A 19,424-nucleotide genomic window follows, 5' to 3' on the forward strand; every position below is an offset into this window, starting at 1 on the left:
ATTGAACGCTTCCGATATTTTCGACCGTGTTTAGTGCCTGTTTTTGAATTGTTATATTAAGTTATCTGGTGGGGGGGTATACATTCCCGGATACGCAAAGATGGCTGTCATATCAAACAAAACAAGTAGATACCCGAATTGCGATAACATATCTTTATGAACATAAATAGAGCAAAATATTAATTATTACGCAGTAAAGTCTTGCGGATAAACCAAAACGCGATACTTCTTTTGTTGTAACAAGTTCGTGTTGGAATTATCATTTAATATTACATGCACGTGGGTAAACAAAGACAGCACGAAATCTCATGTAAATCACATGCTTGTTTATTTTTCCAGGATTGTTGACATGCCTCTGTGAACGTGGTGTTTCCATTGAAGACATTTCACCAGCACAGATCTGATAAGCATCGCGGAATCTCCACAATCGGCCGAAAGCCGCGGGACTCCGTAGGCAAAGCACAACACATATGCCTTGTGCGCCACGGTATCTGGCTATGGAATACCTTTATGCGAGACTTGGCTTATCAGTTCAACGCTCGCACCGCGTCTTTGTTCCGTGTAAGCGGTGGATTGGAAATACTAATAACGAATGCGAGAAGTTAATTACATCTGGTATAGAGGTATAAGTGAGTGACTTAGTAGCTACGTATTTGTTAGAGTTAAGTACATGTGTGCGTGTTGGTGTTTTGTGTGGTACCAGTGAACAAAGGAGTATACGTATGTAAATAGTGGAAGCCAGTTATTGGATTTATACGAGTGGAACATATGTATTGTTTCTGTAAGTGGTTTTCACGTTTTTTATACGAGTGTAAACTTAATAAAAAAAGTCAGTGGTATGGTATGGTGATAGTAATGTTTTAGTAAAAGTTTATAATGTTTTCGTGCAATCGAGTGACATACGACCGGCAAAAGAGGAATTAATTTCATTTGATAGAAAAGGCAATAACGACAAACAATTACATGAACTTATGAATATAATTAAAACCTGGCTAGGTTTAATCGCTGCCTAGTTTTTTTTGTTATATAACATAAAGCATTTCGTTAACGTGGTTATTCAATTAATGTCGACGCAGAAGCACTTACAGTGGTTTAGCGGATTACTTATTTAGGAAAGAACAATATAAACCTACTTGAAAATTACGTCATATATATGAAAAAGGATATAACATTTCCGAATTCTGCATGTAATAATTACATAATTAACAGAGCGCTCGTCATTAAAGCAACATTTTGTTAGCAATAGTGTTGCACAGATATGTAGAGGAAAGTTTCTGAAGTTATTATAGATCACATTTTTAAGAGCCTCCAATCAAAAACCACTTACACGGCGATCTTTTATCGATACTAGTTTGTTTACGTATACAGTAACGTCTACTTTACAACAGAGTAACGAAGTGGGATTTATACTTAGTGTTGTTTTTGGTGTAGCATCTTCAATCATTGCGTGTGAGATTTAAACTTGGATTACACAGCGGTAACATGGCTGACCGAACGAGTCGGCGGAACATCCTGTGGCTCCTGGTCAGTCTCTGGGCGCTCTTCAGGACCAACGAGGCCCTCAAAACAGAGCACTTTCGCGTTGGTGAGTATCTACCAGCTTGTTGATGTACATGTGTATTAAGAAATATTTATATTTTCGCCTATACGCCAGATGGGTTCTGCAACCATGCTTATGGGTCTTCAAGCATTTTTAAACATTAAATACGAACTCATTTTCTTATTAATTATTAGTCAAGTGCGTTATTTGCAGTGGTAAACAGCTGGGTCTATTGGGAGACAAACTGTCACAGGCGAAACTACAAAGGGTGAAACTGGTTGGGATCCTTATTTTCTTATTAATTATTAGTCAAGTACGTTATTTGCGGTGGTAAACAGCTGGGTCTATTGGGAGAGAAACCGTCACAGGCGAAACTACAAAGGATGAAACTGGTTGGGAGCGAAATAACTTTATACACAAATCACCAGAAACATAAATGTGTCACAGTTTCTATTTATTTCGACAACATTTCACGGTTAGTTGCAAAATTCCATCTTCCAGGTACTGACCCTTAGGGTCGCTCGGGGCTGTACGTATGTACTATTAAAAGCTCAACGCATTCAAGAAGAGCTAAGTACAAGGCTTGTAAACACTGGAACCACCGCGTTTTAGAATGAAATGAAAACGAGCCAATATGACATAGATGTTAATTGCTAATAACAGGTTATGAGAACCAATCACGTGAACGGAATTTATAGTTTGGTAAGACTTGTTTTATAACGACGATATCAAAAGTTCTATGCTAGAAAATACACATCATGCATTGCGGTTTCAAACCTAGAAAGTGTGTAAATGTAATCATGTTACAAAGTAAAAGTAAATCAATCTCGAAAATATGCAGGTGCATTTTGTGAATGCGCTCGTACAAATCTTCAAGTTAAAAAATAGTCGCATAGAAATCAATGTACATGCATGTTTAAGTGAAATCATAAATACGCGAAAGTTCATTTATAGTAAAGGCCTTTCTTACTTGATTCAAGTTTTAAAGGCGTAATTTCCAATCCTTAGATACTGATGAGCAGCAAACAGCATAAACCCTGAACAGACTGCGAGTTACTCTTTCACTTTGCTTCTGAGTGCAGTGCTCCAGCTAGGCCTAAATCGAAGGGCGCCGCTCCCTGCCCTCCCGAACCTCCGCCCTGCCCCCCCCGAACCTTCGCCCTGCCCCCCCTCCCCCTCAAAAAAAAAAAAAAAAAAAATTTTTTTTTTTTTTTACATATGATAATTCATAATTCTTTTATTACATTGTAATTAGTTTAATCCTCATTGTAGACATTATATTTGAATGGTTTAATAATAATGGGAATAATACAATTATTTATAACATATTAATTAACATGCAATAGGAAGCATTCCAGAAACACCCGCGCGCTCGAACGTGCCCTTTTCACAAAATATTTCGCGTCAAAAGTGCCCTTTTCACAAAATACTGCGCGTCGAAAGTGCCTTTTTGACAAAAAAGCCCCCCCTGCCCTTTTCAAATCCTAGCTGGAGCACTGTGAGTGGGAAAGGGTTAATGGTACGTGTACATAAACAGACCCACGCTGTTTTAATAACGATGCTATTTATACATCACTATACGTATATAGTTTCAAGATATATTATATTTATCAATCAATAAACCTAAGTATTTATGTTTATAGATCGATTCATTTCAACCATAATAATATCAAAGACCTACATAGTATCAGGCTATATATATTGTCGCATTAATACACATTCTAAGAAGCGAGATTGATGAAACATGCGCTCGAAACGAAAATAATATTATGCAGTAATGATACTTTATTTGTTTATATATATCATATGAACACCTTTATTATTCCTGAGAACTATCATACAGGTTTCTTTGATGACATGAAAACCCAAAGTAGTCCGTATTTAAATGTTTCGGAAACTGTGTGCCAAAGACTTGTGTTTCTTCGCATCGATGATCAAGTGCATGAAACGCGACGCCCATTTTGTTTCCGGCGATTTGTTAACCATTAGGACTAATCTAAGATTGATAAAGAAGGTAGGAAGAGCTTCGCAAACTAAACTGAAGAATCGTTCATACAACGTGTCCTGAAGTACATGTTCGTCTAACAAAGCGCTTAATTCGCTCACTGATAGAAAGTGTTCTTTTATTTGTTTGAATATGTGACAAAGAGTTGGTAAATCATTTTGATAATCATAGCACAAGTCTCTTCAACCTTGTTTCGCAATACTAACGTCTAGAAATGTACTACCTAGCACAGACTCGGTTCATTTGCCAAGGTCGGACGGAGAAACACGTGCTAGTAATCACCCCTTTAATCAGATCAAATTACCCAAATATAAGGCATCTGGTTTTCTGGTAACGTATATACAATCGCCGGTTTGCTAATGATCTCAGCAGAATGGATCACAGGAAAGTGCAGTTCAAGTTTTAATGGATAAAGCACGTTCCTATAATTTATACCACACTTGTGCCATTAAACTTATTTATAATGCGGTCCGTTTATTACGCCGGTTAGTGGCTTGGACCCCGTCGTCCGATTTTTTTCGACATACATGTACTTAATCTACGATGGTTCATTCAAACAATTAATAAATAAATTGCATAAAACAGGAAGCTTTTTGCATTAACAAGTAAATATTACTCAAGAACTCAATATAGGAATAATTAACACCGCATAGATTATCAGGATTAATGAGGATACAATTTCTCGTTACTATCATTCCGAATGTAAGACCTTTTTAGTTTTACACAATAGTCAATACACTCAATATAAAACATGATTAAAGCTGGAGCCCAGGCCTTAGTTGTGGCAATTGATACTGACATCCAGACCATGAATCTGTCATTGAAATCTGGGGCCAACACATTGGATCTGTCATTGAAATATGTGGGCCACAGGGTCCACTTCACGCTGTCCACTCCACGGGGTCCACTCCATGGTTCCCTCAATGAAAACTGAGGACACCCATTGGATCTGTCATTCAAATCTCTGGTCCACGGGGTCATCTTCACGGGGTCCACTCCATGGTTCTCTCAATGAAAACTGAGGACACGCATGGATCTGTCATTGAAATCTCTGGTACACGGGGTCATATTCACGGGGTTCACTCTACGGGGTCCACTCCTTTGTTTTCTTCATTAAAACTGGGGACACGCCTTGGATCTGTCAATGAAGACTGTGGTCCACGCCTTCGACCTGTCATTTAAAACAGGGGTCTACGCTTAGGATGAACAACTGATCCACACATTGGATACATGTACCTCAATACAAAATGGAGACCAAGCCTTGGAAAATAAAACCTCGGGTCTATTCCTTGGATCTGTCAATTGAAATAGTGGTCCACGCCTAAATATGCCGATGAAAACTGGGGTATACACCTTTGATCTGTCAACGAAAACTGGGGTCCACGCATTGGATCTGCCAATAAAAACTGGGGTCTACGCCTTGGATATCATGTCAATGAGAAATTGATCCACACATTGGATTCGTCAATGAATACGTGGTTTAACGCCTTGGGTCTGTCATTGAAACCTCAGGTCTACGCATTTGAGTTGTCAATGAAATCTAGGGTCTACGCATTGGAAATGTCAATTAAAACTGGTCATCGCATTGGATCTGTCAATGAAAACTTGAGCCAATGAATAGGATCTGTTAATGAAAACTGTGGTCCAAACAAAAGTTGGTGCCCACGGCTGGGTTCTGGCAATGAATAATAAGGTTTACGCCAGCCTGGATCTGCCAATGAAAACTGGGGTCATTGAATTGATGAATACATTTCTCGTGTCTTCGCCATGGATATGCCAATGAAAATGGGTTCACGTATTGGTTCTGTTAATGCAGAAAGGGGTTCATGCATTGATTCTGCGAATGAAAAGTATGATCCATGTTATATACCTTATTATTAGCTCGGCTGTTTTCGGAGAGGTATTGTCATAGCCAGCTCGTCGTGTCCGTCGTCGTGTCCGCCGTCCGCGTCGTGCTAAAACCTTAACATTTTGTCAAGGTTTTGAACATTTGCTCTAAAATCAAAGTGCTTCAACCTTCAACTTTGAAACTTCATATGTAGCTGCACCTTGATGAGTTCTACAGGCCACACCCAATTTTGGGTCACTAGGTCAAAGGTCAAGGTCACTGTGACCTCTAAAAAAAAAAAAAATTCTGACAACCTTTCATGTAGTCAAAACTGCACCCGCAGCCGAGCGTGGCACCCGTTATGTGGTGCTCTTGTTAAAACTAAAACATCTTCCTAAAACAACATACATTACACAAACAAGTGTAAGCCAATATTTTCATTGCAATCTCGTGTAGTAAACTCCAATAAGCGCAACCACCGACGTCTCGAATGCAATCATCATACTCTACTATCAGATAACAGTGCTCCAGCTAGGATTTGAAAAGGGCAGGGGGGCTTATTATTCAAAAGGGCACTTTCGACGCGCAGTATTTTGTCAAAAGGGCACTTTCGACGCGCAGTATTTTGTGAAAAGGGCACGTACGAGCGCGCGTGTGTTTCTGGAATGCTTACTATTGCATGTTAATTTATATGTTATAAATAATTGTATTATTCCCATTATTATTAAACCATTCAAATATAATGTCTACACTGAGGATTAAAGTAATTACAATGTAATAAGAGATTTATGAATAATCATATGTAAAAAAAAAAAATTTTTTTTTTTTTTTTAAGGGTGGGGGGGCAGGGCGGAGGTTCGGGGGGGGGGCAGGGCGGAGGTTCGGGAGGGCAGGGCGCGGCGCCCTTCGATTTAGGCCTAGCTGGAGCACTGGATAATCATGTAAACGAATTAACATGTGTTGCTTAATTCAATTACAATTTATACATGTTTATAACTTTCCCGTATGACTGTCATAGAGAATTGCCTATTAACGTTCATGCCATGGGCACTTGTAATTACCTTCATCTGCAGGCATGACGTTTTATCGTGTTTTATTACCGTTTGCCCACCAATCTTGTATTAAGTTCCGTCATATTCCTTATTTTTATTGTAATGCGGCGTAGGTACCACTTTGTGCTATAAAACCAATGCCATTCATTGCGCAAGTAGTAGTTGCAATATTCCAACTGCTAGCTATTGACCTTCCGGGTCGCTGAGCTGTACGTATGTACTCATAAGAGCTCAGAGCACTCAAGAAGAACTATGTACTCATAAACGGTCAGAGCATTCAAGAATAACTAGGGCGAGTAGTACATCTTGGGCATTGCACAAAATATTGAAATAACCATGTTATAACGAAAAAAACAGGCTTTGGACTCACACAAAGCGCATAAACACGCTATTAAATACTATATCGTTTCAAATAATACTTTGTTTCGTTTTGTATATAATTACCTGTTGTGTGAGGATAAAACACATGGTAAACACGTTTCCATCTTAATATTGGACTTCTTTTGGTCAAATAAACCGAAATCATCTCAATTTAAAGAGTGGTGTGCTGTTGTATATTGAACATGATATATTCCAGCTGCCATCAAACTAACGGCTTGTAACTGACAAATATACCGATGCCGCGTAAACACTTTTGGTACTTTAATTACGTTGTTAAAAGAATACAAGTAGGTCAAATCGTCAAATCAAGTAATACATTTTGCGCCAGATTTCAAACACTTCACTAAACGTTCTATAGAGCTTTTAACAAAAATTAATACACATCACACTCTTTAAATGATTTATAATATCACATGGCAATTAAAGCAGACATAACACCCATGAAATATAGCATACAGGCATATGATTCGGTTTAAAGAATGTCTACACAAATAACTGATTAAAGACCCTGTTAAATGATACGAAGTCAGAAGACTTTACCATTGTTTCGGATATACGATGCTAATATAATGTGCCAACGATGCGTTGTATGTACTAAGGGACCTACAGGCATGTATTGCAATCGGCAAATACCGCCAGATAATGTAACAGTATAGCATGTATTCATTCATTTTGCGATCGCTCAGCGTAAGAATTTTCTGTAAATGAAACAATCGTTCATGAATATCGACTTCCGATCCAGTTTGTTTCAGCTAAGATGTACAAATAACATATCTATAGGATTGGGAATCGTGTTTGCCAAAAGCTTTATGCTTAGAGATGGTGTGGTCTTCTGTGGTTTCTTATTATGAACTTTGAACTATATAGATAAACGTTCATCTATTTAAAGGTCAATAAAAGGTCATGTTTAATCCTTCTTCCAGCGGCTGGGCATTATTATAGCCTATTATACTACAGTCAAAGGTAAGAAGGTTTAAAATGACCTAGCGATTTTAGCCTATAATGTTTCTTTCAAATGGGAGATGGACACACATTAAGGCATGTCATATTATGTTAGACCGATGCATTGAGTGAAAGACCCACAGGAGCCTTCATTCCTTAATATATGCCGTACCCACAGTTTAAATATGAAAACAATTCATATGTCTTAACTAATTGCGATTTATAATAATCACATAATCAAGCTCATAAATAAAATTTCATGTTGTAGAAGTATTAATTACTATGGTTTATATGAAGTCATAATTTGTCTATCGTAAATAATCCTCTAAAAATAACATTTAAATATTAAATTAACGGGTTAATATGTTTGTATTTACATCACTGATGCAACTTAATTTACATGTATATGATTTATACCACATATAACCTTTGAACTACATGTAACATCGTGTACAATTATGAATAAATAACATCGTCGACGTTTTATGTGCGGGAAATACTAATCTTTGTACAAATTTTATTTTGTACAAAACGTTTTATTTGTAATGATATACAGTTAAATCTCTTAGGTGTCATTCAAGTCACAATTGCAATAGTTTTGAGCGCCTGTGTGTGACAGACTTGACGTGGATGTGAATATTCACTCTTATCGTTTATTCAGGCAACTTTGAAATACATCGTAAACCCAGAAACTGTCATGAAGAAAGATAGCACCCCGCTCATAGTTTTTTGTTCATTGATTTTAGTTACCAGATGCACACCATTGACATATCTCGTTTGACAACGCTTGATTATGTTATAACGCATGATGGGTATAAAAACTATAACGTTGAAAACGCCTGTGCTTATGTATTTTACCACTCTTACAATCATGTGTATATGTTCAACGAACGCATGGACAATAATACATACTTTTTACTTCACATTTTAATCGTTATTAGTGCTAGAATTTCTCACATCACTACTCCGGCAACATGTGTGAATATATGAAAAACTATATATATCGCCCCATTTGCGCAAAAAGGTACCATGTGCCTTCTAATTTCAACGTCAAACAACATGGTACCTTTTTGCAACAAGAGGGCGATACTATGTGATTCATGTGTGTTTACAGTTTCATAGGATTGATAGTGGCAAGTCACTAAATTAAAGTTATAGACAATTAGACATCAGTTACAGCTTTTAACCCCGTTTAAATAAATCCAAACTATTTTGCATTTAATGCATACAGTGAATCGATTAAAGAAAAGAAGGCAAATCGCACAGTTATACCTTATTGCGGATCGATCTACGATATTTTCCAATTTGAAATGAAAGTTAGACTGTGTCATGAACAGCAAACGGTCATATGTCGATAGCCAACTCTTGCTTTCAGGGAATATTTCCAAATATTCTGACCGCGCACAAAGTACCAAATGCTTTAAGGTCCTCATCATATAAATGTGTTGTTTATATTCATAAGTTAGTTGATAAGCAAACTTTATCAATGGGCGTCCATAGCAACCGTGTCTTGGGATGCATGCAAATATGAATTTTAATATGGTAGAAAATATTGTCGATATCCCGGGAGCACAGTCACTGGTCCATAATAAGACGAAAGGCACGAGCGCAATCCTATAATGCAAACACTGCTAATAGTTTACTTTCGAGTTAGCCAAAATACCAATATTTATATTGCTTACTCTCACTTTAGCGGAATTATATTTAAGTAAGACTAGTGTTTCAATGTTCTCTATAGGAATGTGTTTGCTATCGCTCGTTGGTTCTCGAAGTAATCAAACATGAAAAGAAAAACAGGAAATTGGTAAATTAAATTTGACAATAAACTAGCCGTCAATTTTTATTTCTGATATAATTCAAAAGCGGCAGTTGACGCCAGGTAGAAAATGTGTAATGCACTCCTATTAATCCTATTAAGTGACTCCTTCGAGCTTTGACCGCTTTTATGGGGCAGGAAAGCCGTCGTTATTAGTGGACATTCTTTTGTTAAATGTTATTCATTAAAGGATTCGTTTTCGTACTTATGGCATTGTTCAAAATCTGGTATCGCCTTTTATTTAACAGTTTTAAAATCAAACTAAAGTGCTGTACTTAATTTAGATTACTGAAGTATTTCAGGTGCGATATGGTTAGTCGAATTTGTTCGGTATTTTCCAAACATTGATTTATGAGAACAACTGATATTTGAAGCGGAAAATAACCAGGTACAAAACTATCTTATTATTTCCATGATGCACCTGTCATGTTCAGTATATTACTGAACATAAGCGGATAGCTGCAATTTCATGCATAATGATAACTGGTTTCTTGCAGCTTTGCAGCCATCAATCTCTTGCATAGAATGAAACTTCAGCAGCGTTAACTTCAAAGTGTTCTTAATACTAGTATCATGACTTGGTCCTGACTGATCTACACCAATATTTCACTATTAGCGTTCATGAAATTCGTTACACAGTCAACAGTATTAATCATTTACTTATCCCACACGTGGCGCTCAAGCAACGCTCGTTTTGTTTTATTTTATGGCGAATGTGCTACGTGTCTTACAAATAACCAAACGCGCGATGGCCAAAGTCAACATAAAGCGCAATATTGGATAAAAACACTCACTCTAATTATATAATATATACTGGTGTTCAGCTTATACGCGTAGTATATTTAGCAAAGTAAGCAATACACGTTTATATTTGATAAAACGCCGTTTCCACATTTTCTTTTCAAACGAACTTATCATATAGTATTTACACTGAAAAAAAACAGAACATGCTTTTTACAACGAAACGGAATGATTTTCAAATATGTAGCTTACACAAAGTTGCATTAACGTATGCGCAGCCTGAAAACCTAATTTAATAACGAGGACAGTAACCATATCCAAGCAAATTCATCCAAAATGAAATGAAAATCCAAATGTATGTATACAAGAGAGACATCCATAAACGTCTATGATATAATCGGTACACAACATTTCTCGTGCGATAAAATGATTTAGCTCTGTAGATTGAAAATCAAGATCGAGTTTCTGTAAATCAAACAAATCTTCATAAGATTTCTCAGCGTGTTCCTGTCTTGTCAGAGCATTATTGAAGACGAAGTTAAATAAATGTAACATATATCTAATCAGACACAATGGAATCGCCAATGTTTGTCATTGATTAGTTCGTTTGTGGAGTACTCCGCCGCCAAAAATCTCCACTCCAAGAGGATAGAGTTAGGATTCATGTCCTGCTTTTCTTGAGAGGTCAAATTGGGCATCAGTCTGGTCGGCTTGAGAGGTCACATTTGGCACTGGTCTGGTCGCCTTGAGAGGTCAAATTGGGCACCAGTTTGGTCGGGCGTCACTATCCTGGACAACCATAACTAAGAGTTCAAGATCGGTACCCAAAATTACAATCAGTATGTATGGAAATACTATGAAACATAAAACACTCGGAAAAAGACAGCACAATGGATTAAAACGCAGGTTAACAAAATGTATTTAATAAGAAAAGCTCTTGTAATGCTATAAAACTGAGTAATCATTGAGTACAGTCGAGTATAATTATATGCACACAAAGTGAAAATTCGAGAGACAACACTCAATTAGTAAATGAGAAAACTACATGGGCTATTAACTGCTATTATTTGTGGAGACTGAAAGTCAAGATTGTATAGCAGTTTTCAATGGTATTATAATAATATTGCTATTATTGTAAGGGGTTTGCAATGAGACACTTATTCATGTATAACCATTTCCAAAGTGTATTAAATTCACAATATAGTTACATTTTTTGTTCTATCAAATAATGAGCTGCAACACTTACCACAATCTCACCCAATAATAATAATCACACATATCTTTGTTTGAGTTGTCAATTATATATATATCAAATAATAATGAGCTGCAACACTTACCACAATCTCACCCAATAATAATAATCACACATACCTTTGTTTGAGTTGTCATACAGACATACTGTGAAATCCCCATCCCCCCAAAAAAGATGGTTCATTCACAGTTATATACACCATACTTCCATCGCAACACATCTTCCAATGTTGGAACAGTTTACATACACAGAAGGGACAGTTACATGGACATTTATATATATATATATATTAATAGTTTTCAGGACTAGCAAAAGTTTCATATATTTTTACCAATATATTAAACTTTAAGAGTAAAATGAAAACCGTTTCAACACTTACAATAATTGAGCAATTTTTTTGGCATTCGCCGTTTTTTTCCGGAGATTCTAGAGACGATTGGACAGTAACGACCTTCGCACAGTTATACTGTAGTTGTAGAAGCATAGCGTCCTTCACAGATTCCTTTGCGTCCGATAATACCGCGCTTGATCACGGCGTTCTGCGAACGGTGCAATATTGCATCATTTAACTCAAAACGAGGAGTCTAGTTTGCTTCCAATTCTATAATGTCGTGATTGTCCTGCAAATGAGCATTATTGAAACAAAATCGTATTCATTAAGTGATCGATAGCCCGTTATTCTAAAACAGGAAGTGAATAATCATTTCAAACATATCCGGATAAGTCTGTTTACTACATCAGTGTTTGACAATCTATGCCGCAAACATGATTATCTTGCAGACATTTTGTTTGTTAAACACACACGACGAACATTTGCTTTATATCAGTACGCATCAGTATTAATAATTAACTTGGGATGTATTCAAATATAAATATTTTGTCTTCTCCTGAACGATTATGTAAACGGTAATTTGAGATGGGGTGATTTCGTATTCCTTCCTTCCCCATCTGTATCCGACAGTTTGTTAACCATCAGGAACTATATGTTATAACAGTTCGACAGCCTTTTGAACGTCAAATGGAGCACTAAACGCTCACAGTGAGCTTTTTAAGATCCCATGATGTCCGTCTTCCGTCGTCTGTCATTGTGCGAGGTGCGTAAGTTTTATAACATAACATGTAGCTCACTGCAAGTTGTGTTTTAAAGGTTTTTTAAAGCACTTTGATTTGTTTACTACAGTCTCAGCGATATGAACTATGTGTCATACACACCAATTGACCAAGATAAATGCCATAGCCATAAATTATAACACAATCATCTTAAAATCTGTACATGACAGTTTAGTTTCTACATGACACAGTTTTGAGACCTAGAGCTTTTTAAAGTAATTAGAACAAAGAGCTTCAAAATCACGATTGGTACACATGGATCTTGTTTACCAAATAATCGACAACAAAGGATAAAAACATATGATATGATATAATTATTTGTCATCGATTATTTGCAAAATTTTGTATTTAATTAATTCAAAGTAAAGTAAACATGGATGTGTTGACCTGTAGAGGAGGCGGGCATGGGTTGGGTTCCAAAATACAGATCACACAAATCTAATACCGTAAATTTAAACATAACCAAAATACAGGAATACTCGTCAACACTCTGAACGTTGTTATTGAACGTCAAACAAATATTAACGTGTTAAGTCATACTCTAAACTAGCAACATCCATTGATTGTAAAGATAAAACACAACCGGTAAATTTGCCAAGGTCGGCCGGCGAAACACGTGTTAATAATCAATTCAAATCATATCAAATCACCCAACTATAAGGCATGTGGTTTACTTTTAACGTATACACTATCGCCCGTTTGCTAATGATTTAAACAGACTGGATTGGAGAAAAAATGGATTTTAAGTTGTAATGGATAACGAATGTTTCAATAATTAATACCGCACATCATACCTGCCTTCGGATAGCCACACATTCAAATCAAGTCTAAAGTATAAAATAAAGCCGGTGCTTAGCTGCTTTTATGACTTTGCTTAGATATAAAAATGTGTACATTCAACAAATTTAAAGCTAAGAATACTGTAATCTATATTTTTGGAAACTCTTTACGCTGAAGCAAAGCAAAAAAAACTTCACAAAAAACATCGATTTACATGCTTTAATAGGTTTATTCAATATATACAATAGGCATACAGTTCATGAGTATACATTATCAATACATAGTAACATATATAAAGGCATGACATATGATCAGTATTGAATTTCATAAGTTGTTAAATAAAGTATCAATACATGAAAAGGTCTAGGACAAGATTTTTGTTTTGTATACAACATTTAGAATCTATATAACAGTTCATGCTGAAACGATAACATCAAAAACAATATAATTATAATATAATAATTTATACAGGTTTCTTTGACTAAGTGCTTTATGCACATACATAGCTAAGTTTCTGTTGGTACTTGTATCCGATGGCATTAATTCAATAAATGTGATCATGTTTGGTCTTTTCCAGTAATATTTATTCATATACAATTTCATAATATCATCATATAAGGAACATGCTAATAAAAATGATATTCACCCTCAAGAACATTGCAATGTTGACATTTTCTATCTTGAAAAGGTATAGCTTCAGGTTTATGCCATCTGCCTGATGGCGTAAACCTAAAAATAAATTTAAGTTATATTCAACAGGGTAATAACAAAGTTACACATGTTAGCGTATTTGTACATTCAACAAATTCAACTAAACAAGTAACCAACACAGTAAATAAACACACATTGGCTGTGCAATTCGGAAATAACAACAAAGTAAACAAAATTATTGATTTTCGAAACGAAATAAGCTAAATTATGCTCATCAATTAAGACTTTGAATTGATTCTCTTAAGGTTACATGTATTGTCTTGCGAACATACACAACCACCACGCCTTCATGGCAATTACCATACCATGATATCGAGTAATCATTATACCAAATTAAACACTGCTTGATGAATTGAATGATACTATAGATATCACTTCTCCTTGTTACTTTCGATGAGCATTTGCCCACGAGCGTTCAGCCGCATTTTTCATTAGCCCTTATCTGCCAGCATCACGCTTTATCGTGCTTAATGACACATCGGATCACGTTTTAACTGCCATAACATGCCTTAATTTCGTTGAAATGCGTGCTGGATACCACTTCGTTGCAATAAAAACAAAGCTTATTGCTATTGTGCGAGTGGTACATCACGGCACACTTGATGGGATTAAACCACTTAGGTTTCAGCAAAAGAACATGATTTTGAATCGCATAATGCACACACGCATAAAATATTAATTGTTTTAAATGATAGTTTGATCGTCTTTTTAAATAATTACGTGTAAGGTGGTGCTTAAAAAATGAACAAACCTTGGCTGAGGATGATGGGGCCTCGTAATAACCGAAATATTGGCTTCTGTTTGGATGGGCAGATTCATCTTTATTTATTCAAAAATTAGTTCGTCGAACGGCGAATTTAGTTTGAAAATTGTAATTGAAAGCGCTACAACGTGGGTATATATTGTTTGCGACCCTTTCATATGCAAGCAACGTCAAAGTTCTTCTCGAAATGAAATGAGATCAACGCTGGGTCGGTTCATATATATTTAATTTGTAAAATTCAATTTGACCGGATTGATTTCGGTGCATCTTAAAGCAACCACATCACAAGCTTTACAGAGGTATATAATTTATACATAAATTCAAGGCATAAAACAATAAAGATAAATAGCATTACATAATGACAATAAAGATACATGTTAAAAACTTAAAAAATGTTTAAACAAAAAAGTTTATCCTATGAGAATTGTGATCGACACTCAAAAAGAATAAAGGATACGAATATACAGAAGACATACAGCCTGTTTCGGTTCACTGGTGGTTAGCGTGTTGCTATGATATTAATTAGTGAAAACATTATTTTGAATGATAAATAATCATATTATAACGAAAAATTAACTTTTCTGAAAAAAAAATCACTATCAAATATATATTTAACAAGGTATGCAACTCAAAATCACCCCAAAACGGGATGCATCGCTTTGAAAAGCCATATTGTCATCAATTGTGCAGCGAATTTCACGATCTCGGTCTTATTCAACGCAGAAATGAATTTCCTTTCTGGAAATGTATATGTCTTGCAATATTTTTACAAATGCTGGGTCAACTTTTAAGAAATAACACGATACACAACTCGCATGACCCAGTTGACAATGATCTTGCAGTCTTTATGAAAGAAATCTCCAATTGTAAAGACACACCTCCGCATTAGACCAATGAAATCACTCGTGTGTTTAAAATGTCAGTTAGTTGAAAATCAAATGTATGTAAACAAAGGTTTCAAACGGCGCTGGACAGTTAGTCTTGATGCATAATGTAACGACAATTCAATTTGACCGGATTGATTTCGGTGCATCTTAAAGCAACCACATCACAAGCTTTACAGAGGTATATAATTTATACATAAATTCAAGGCATAAAACAATAAAGATAAATAGCATTACATAATGACAATAAAGATACATGTTAAAAAATGTTTAAACAAAACAGTTTATCCTATGAGAATTGTGATCGACACTCAAAAAGAATAAAGGATACGAATATACAGAAGACATACAGCCTAATTCGGTTATGAGTAAGCGTCGTAGGGCGACAGTTAGATCGGTGTAGCGTGAGAATTGCAAGACCGTGAATTTCTTAAGATAAACCGGAAGTCTTGCATTTCTCACATTACCATCATGAGACTTACAAACCCACTGACCGTGAAAACCGTAAGACCGATGTCCAATACAATTAGCACTCAATTAATGTGAATTTTTAGTAGTTTTGTTAATAATCCAAAGTATAAAATGACTATTTACAACAAAAGTGCAAAGAACTACTGTTCTGATTGTTGTTATATCCGGACATTAATGGTGAAAGAAATTGGTAAAAATGAAAACGGTCCCGAGGAAAGTCGGCCTCACAGGTTAAAACGGTCACTGTTTAAAAGCAATGTTCTAATAACCGCACACACATTTTTATGCCCCCTTCGAAGAAGAGGGGGTATATTGTTTTGCACATGTCGGTCGGTCGGTCGGTCCGTCCGTCGGTCGGTCGATCGGTCCGTCCACCAGATGGTTTCCGGATGATAACTCAAGAACGCTTAGGCCTAGGATCATGAAACTTCATAGGTACATTGATCATGACTGGCAGATGACTCCTATTGATTTTCAGGTCACTAGGTCAAAGGTCAATGTCACAGTGACTCGAACTAGTAAAATGGTTTCCGGATGATAACTCAAGAATGCTTTGGCCTAGGATCATGAAACTTCATAGGTACATTGATCATGACTGGCAGATGACCCCTATTGATTTTCAGGTCACTAGGTCAAAGGTCAAGGTCACAGTGACTCGAGCTAGTAAAATGGTTTCCGGATGATAACTCAAGAATGCTTACGCCTAGGATCACGAAACTTCATAGGAACATTGATCATGACTGGCAGTTGACCCCTATTGATTTTCAGGTCACTTGGGCAAAGGTCAAGGTCACAGTGACAAAAACGTATTCACACAATGGCTGCCACCACAACTGACAGCCCATATGGGGGGCATGCATGTTTTACAAACAGCTCTTGTTATGAATATGTTTATACTGAATTGTTACCACAAGTATACTTACAACGTTATGACATCACACATTCTGTAAACGATTTTAAATGGAAAATATGGGTAAATCTTAAGGTATTAAGTATCTGTAAGTGTTTATATTTAAATATAATTATTTGTTATCCTGGTAAAGAATTCTTACCAAAATTACGTATGATATGGGAACCAAAAAGTGAATCTTGGTTCTTTTGTGTAATACATTTACAGTTATTTCTTCATTCGTCAAGTTATTCACCAAAAGAATTGTGCTGGTGTTGGAAATATTTTATATTTCTAATGGATATTCAGAGCATTTTCCCATTTTTTATTTTCCCAAAGTATAGTTTCAAATTATAATTGTGGTGATGTCCTGTATTGTCTAGGGCTAGTAAAACATTTATTATAATAAAAAATTACAATTGATTTACGTAAGACCCACTTATTGACTAAAATAATAACCGACTACATCGGGCGTATAGAGGTGTATTGCAATCTATGAAACAGTTCTGCGGAAGTAAATACTGCCAGAGGATATAACGATGTTTGGCAAACGTGAATTGTAAACTATTCAAAAATGATTCACGCTCTGCGAGTTTTACAAAATCGGATAGCGTGAAAACATATATTTTCTAGCAGAAATTCTAACAGAATGATACAAAATAAAGTCCCAATCTGGCTTTCGTAGTTTAGAAAAGATTGATCTAAAGCTTAAGTCTGTTGTTTCTTTACATCAGATGCAGCTGGAGTTATTTAAACTTAAAAAATGTAGCATACAAGTCATGCAAAATAAATAAATAAAGATCAGTGTTTTCACCAACATATAACTAAATCACTAAAAAATTAATTGTATTATTGTATAAAACGCGATATCTTATTTGCATTGATAGAAAAGTGAACGCTCTCATGATTGTATGTATACATTCGTGTATTAGTTTTGAGCTAGCGTGTATTGGGATTGATATGGAAGGGAATTTTCACTGTTATCTTTAATTCAGACAACTGTGAAATTAAGACTGGTGTTGTATCGATAACGGTAAAAATAGCATGCGTTTCTTAATTCTTGTGTTAATTTATTTATGTTCCCGAAATTTCATTAGTGCGGCCTCTCTTTAACAACACTAGATAATTATATTCTGTGATGTTTAGTGTGTAGTCATTTGTGGGTGAGCATATCAACAAATGTCCATAGCAACCGTGTCTTGGGATGCTCGCAAATATGAATTTTAATATCGTAGAAAATCGTGTTGCCATCCCTAGATCTGTAGATCACATGCAGTCTCTGGTCCATAGAAAGGCGAAATACACGAGTACAATCATATAATGCAAACACTGTTTATAGCTTCCTTTAAAAGTTTAATAGAAAACAAATATATCGTTACGTCTTCCACTTATTTTAACGAAATATAAGTTATGCAAAACAGGTGTTTCATTGTAACAATGTTTAGGCCATTTCTCGTCGTTTCGAATAAAACAAACTGTAAATGACGTCTGATTCAACATTGCTAATGGATCACTTATAACAATATTATGAGGTCATGGGTCAGGCTATATTTTCCAGTTAAAGCAATTATTTATTTTTATAATTGCACACATAATAGGGAAATATAACTATGGGATAAACGAGAAAAATTCTACAATTTACCAAAAAACAAGCTCTTGATAAGTGAACTGATATTATGTTCATGACTCACATCATTGGAAATCGACAGTCGGCGGCCTAAAGAATATGTCTAACGTACCATTATAGAGTGACTCCATCGAGCTGTTACCAGCTTTATTATGAGTTATAGCCAGTATAAATAGTGTGAATTCTGTTGTAAACGATAAAATAATTAAAGAAAGCGGTGTGAAGTGATCTTTGCAATTTGTTGACAAGTCTCGTATCATCGTCGAATTCACATTTGTAAAATCAACATAACTCGCTGTACTTGATATATAACACTTAAGGAAATGTATTTCAATTGCAATATGGTTACACATTTGTATGTTAACAACATCAATTTACAAACACAACTGACATTTGAAGCGGACATTCTTAAGACTGCAGAACAATCATGGTACATTTTTATTTCACATTATTTCACTTATGTACCTTTCATGTTTAATGGAGTGTATATTACATAAAATTAGCTGCAATCATGCAAACAAATGGCATGTTAACTGCAGTTTTGAAGCCACTCATCACTTTCAATGACTGAAACTTCAGAAGAATTAAACATCTACGTGTGCTTTAAGTGTGCGTAATATCATAATTTAGTC

General features: G+C 35.7%; 1 protein-coding gene across 2 annotated transcripts in view; it reads left to right on the forward strand.

The window, feature by feature from the left end:
* Positions 1–219: 219 nt before the first annotated feature.
* The window catches only part of LOC127848903 (glutamate receptor ionotropic, kainate 2-like), a 72,648-nt gene continuing 53,443 nt past the window's right edge, over positions 220–19,424 (forward strand). For both annotated transcript variants that reach the window (XM_052381590.1, XM_052381600.1), the window contains exon 1: positions 220–1,585. In XM_052381590.1, coding sequence (XP_052237550.1) covers positions 1,483–1,585 — 103 coding nt within the window. In that variant the 5' untranslated portion in view covers positions 220–1,482. The remainder of the gene's footprint in view (positions 1,586–19,424) is intronic.

Source organism: Dreissena polymorpha, chromosome 1 (genome assembly GCF_020536995.1).
Source record: "Dreissena polymorpha isolate Duluth1 chromosome 1, UMN_Dpol_1.0, whole genome shotgun sequence".
NCBI classification, from domain to species: Eukaryota; Metazoa; Mollusca; class Bivalvia; order Myida; family Dreissenidae; genus Dreissena; species Dreissena polymorpha.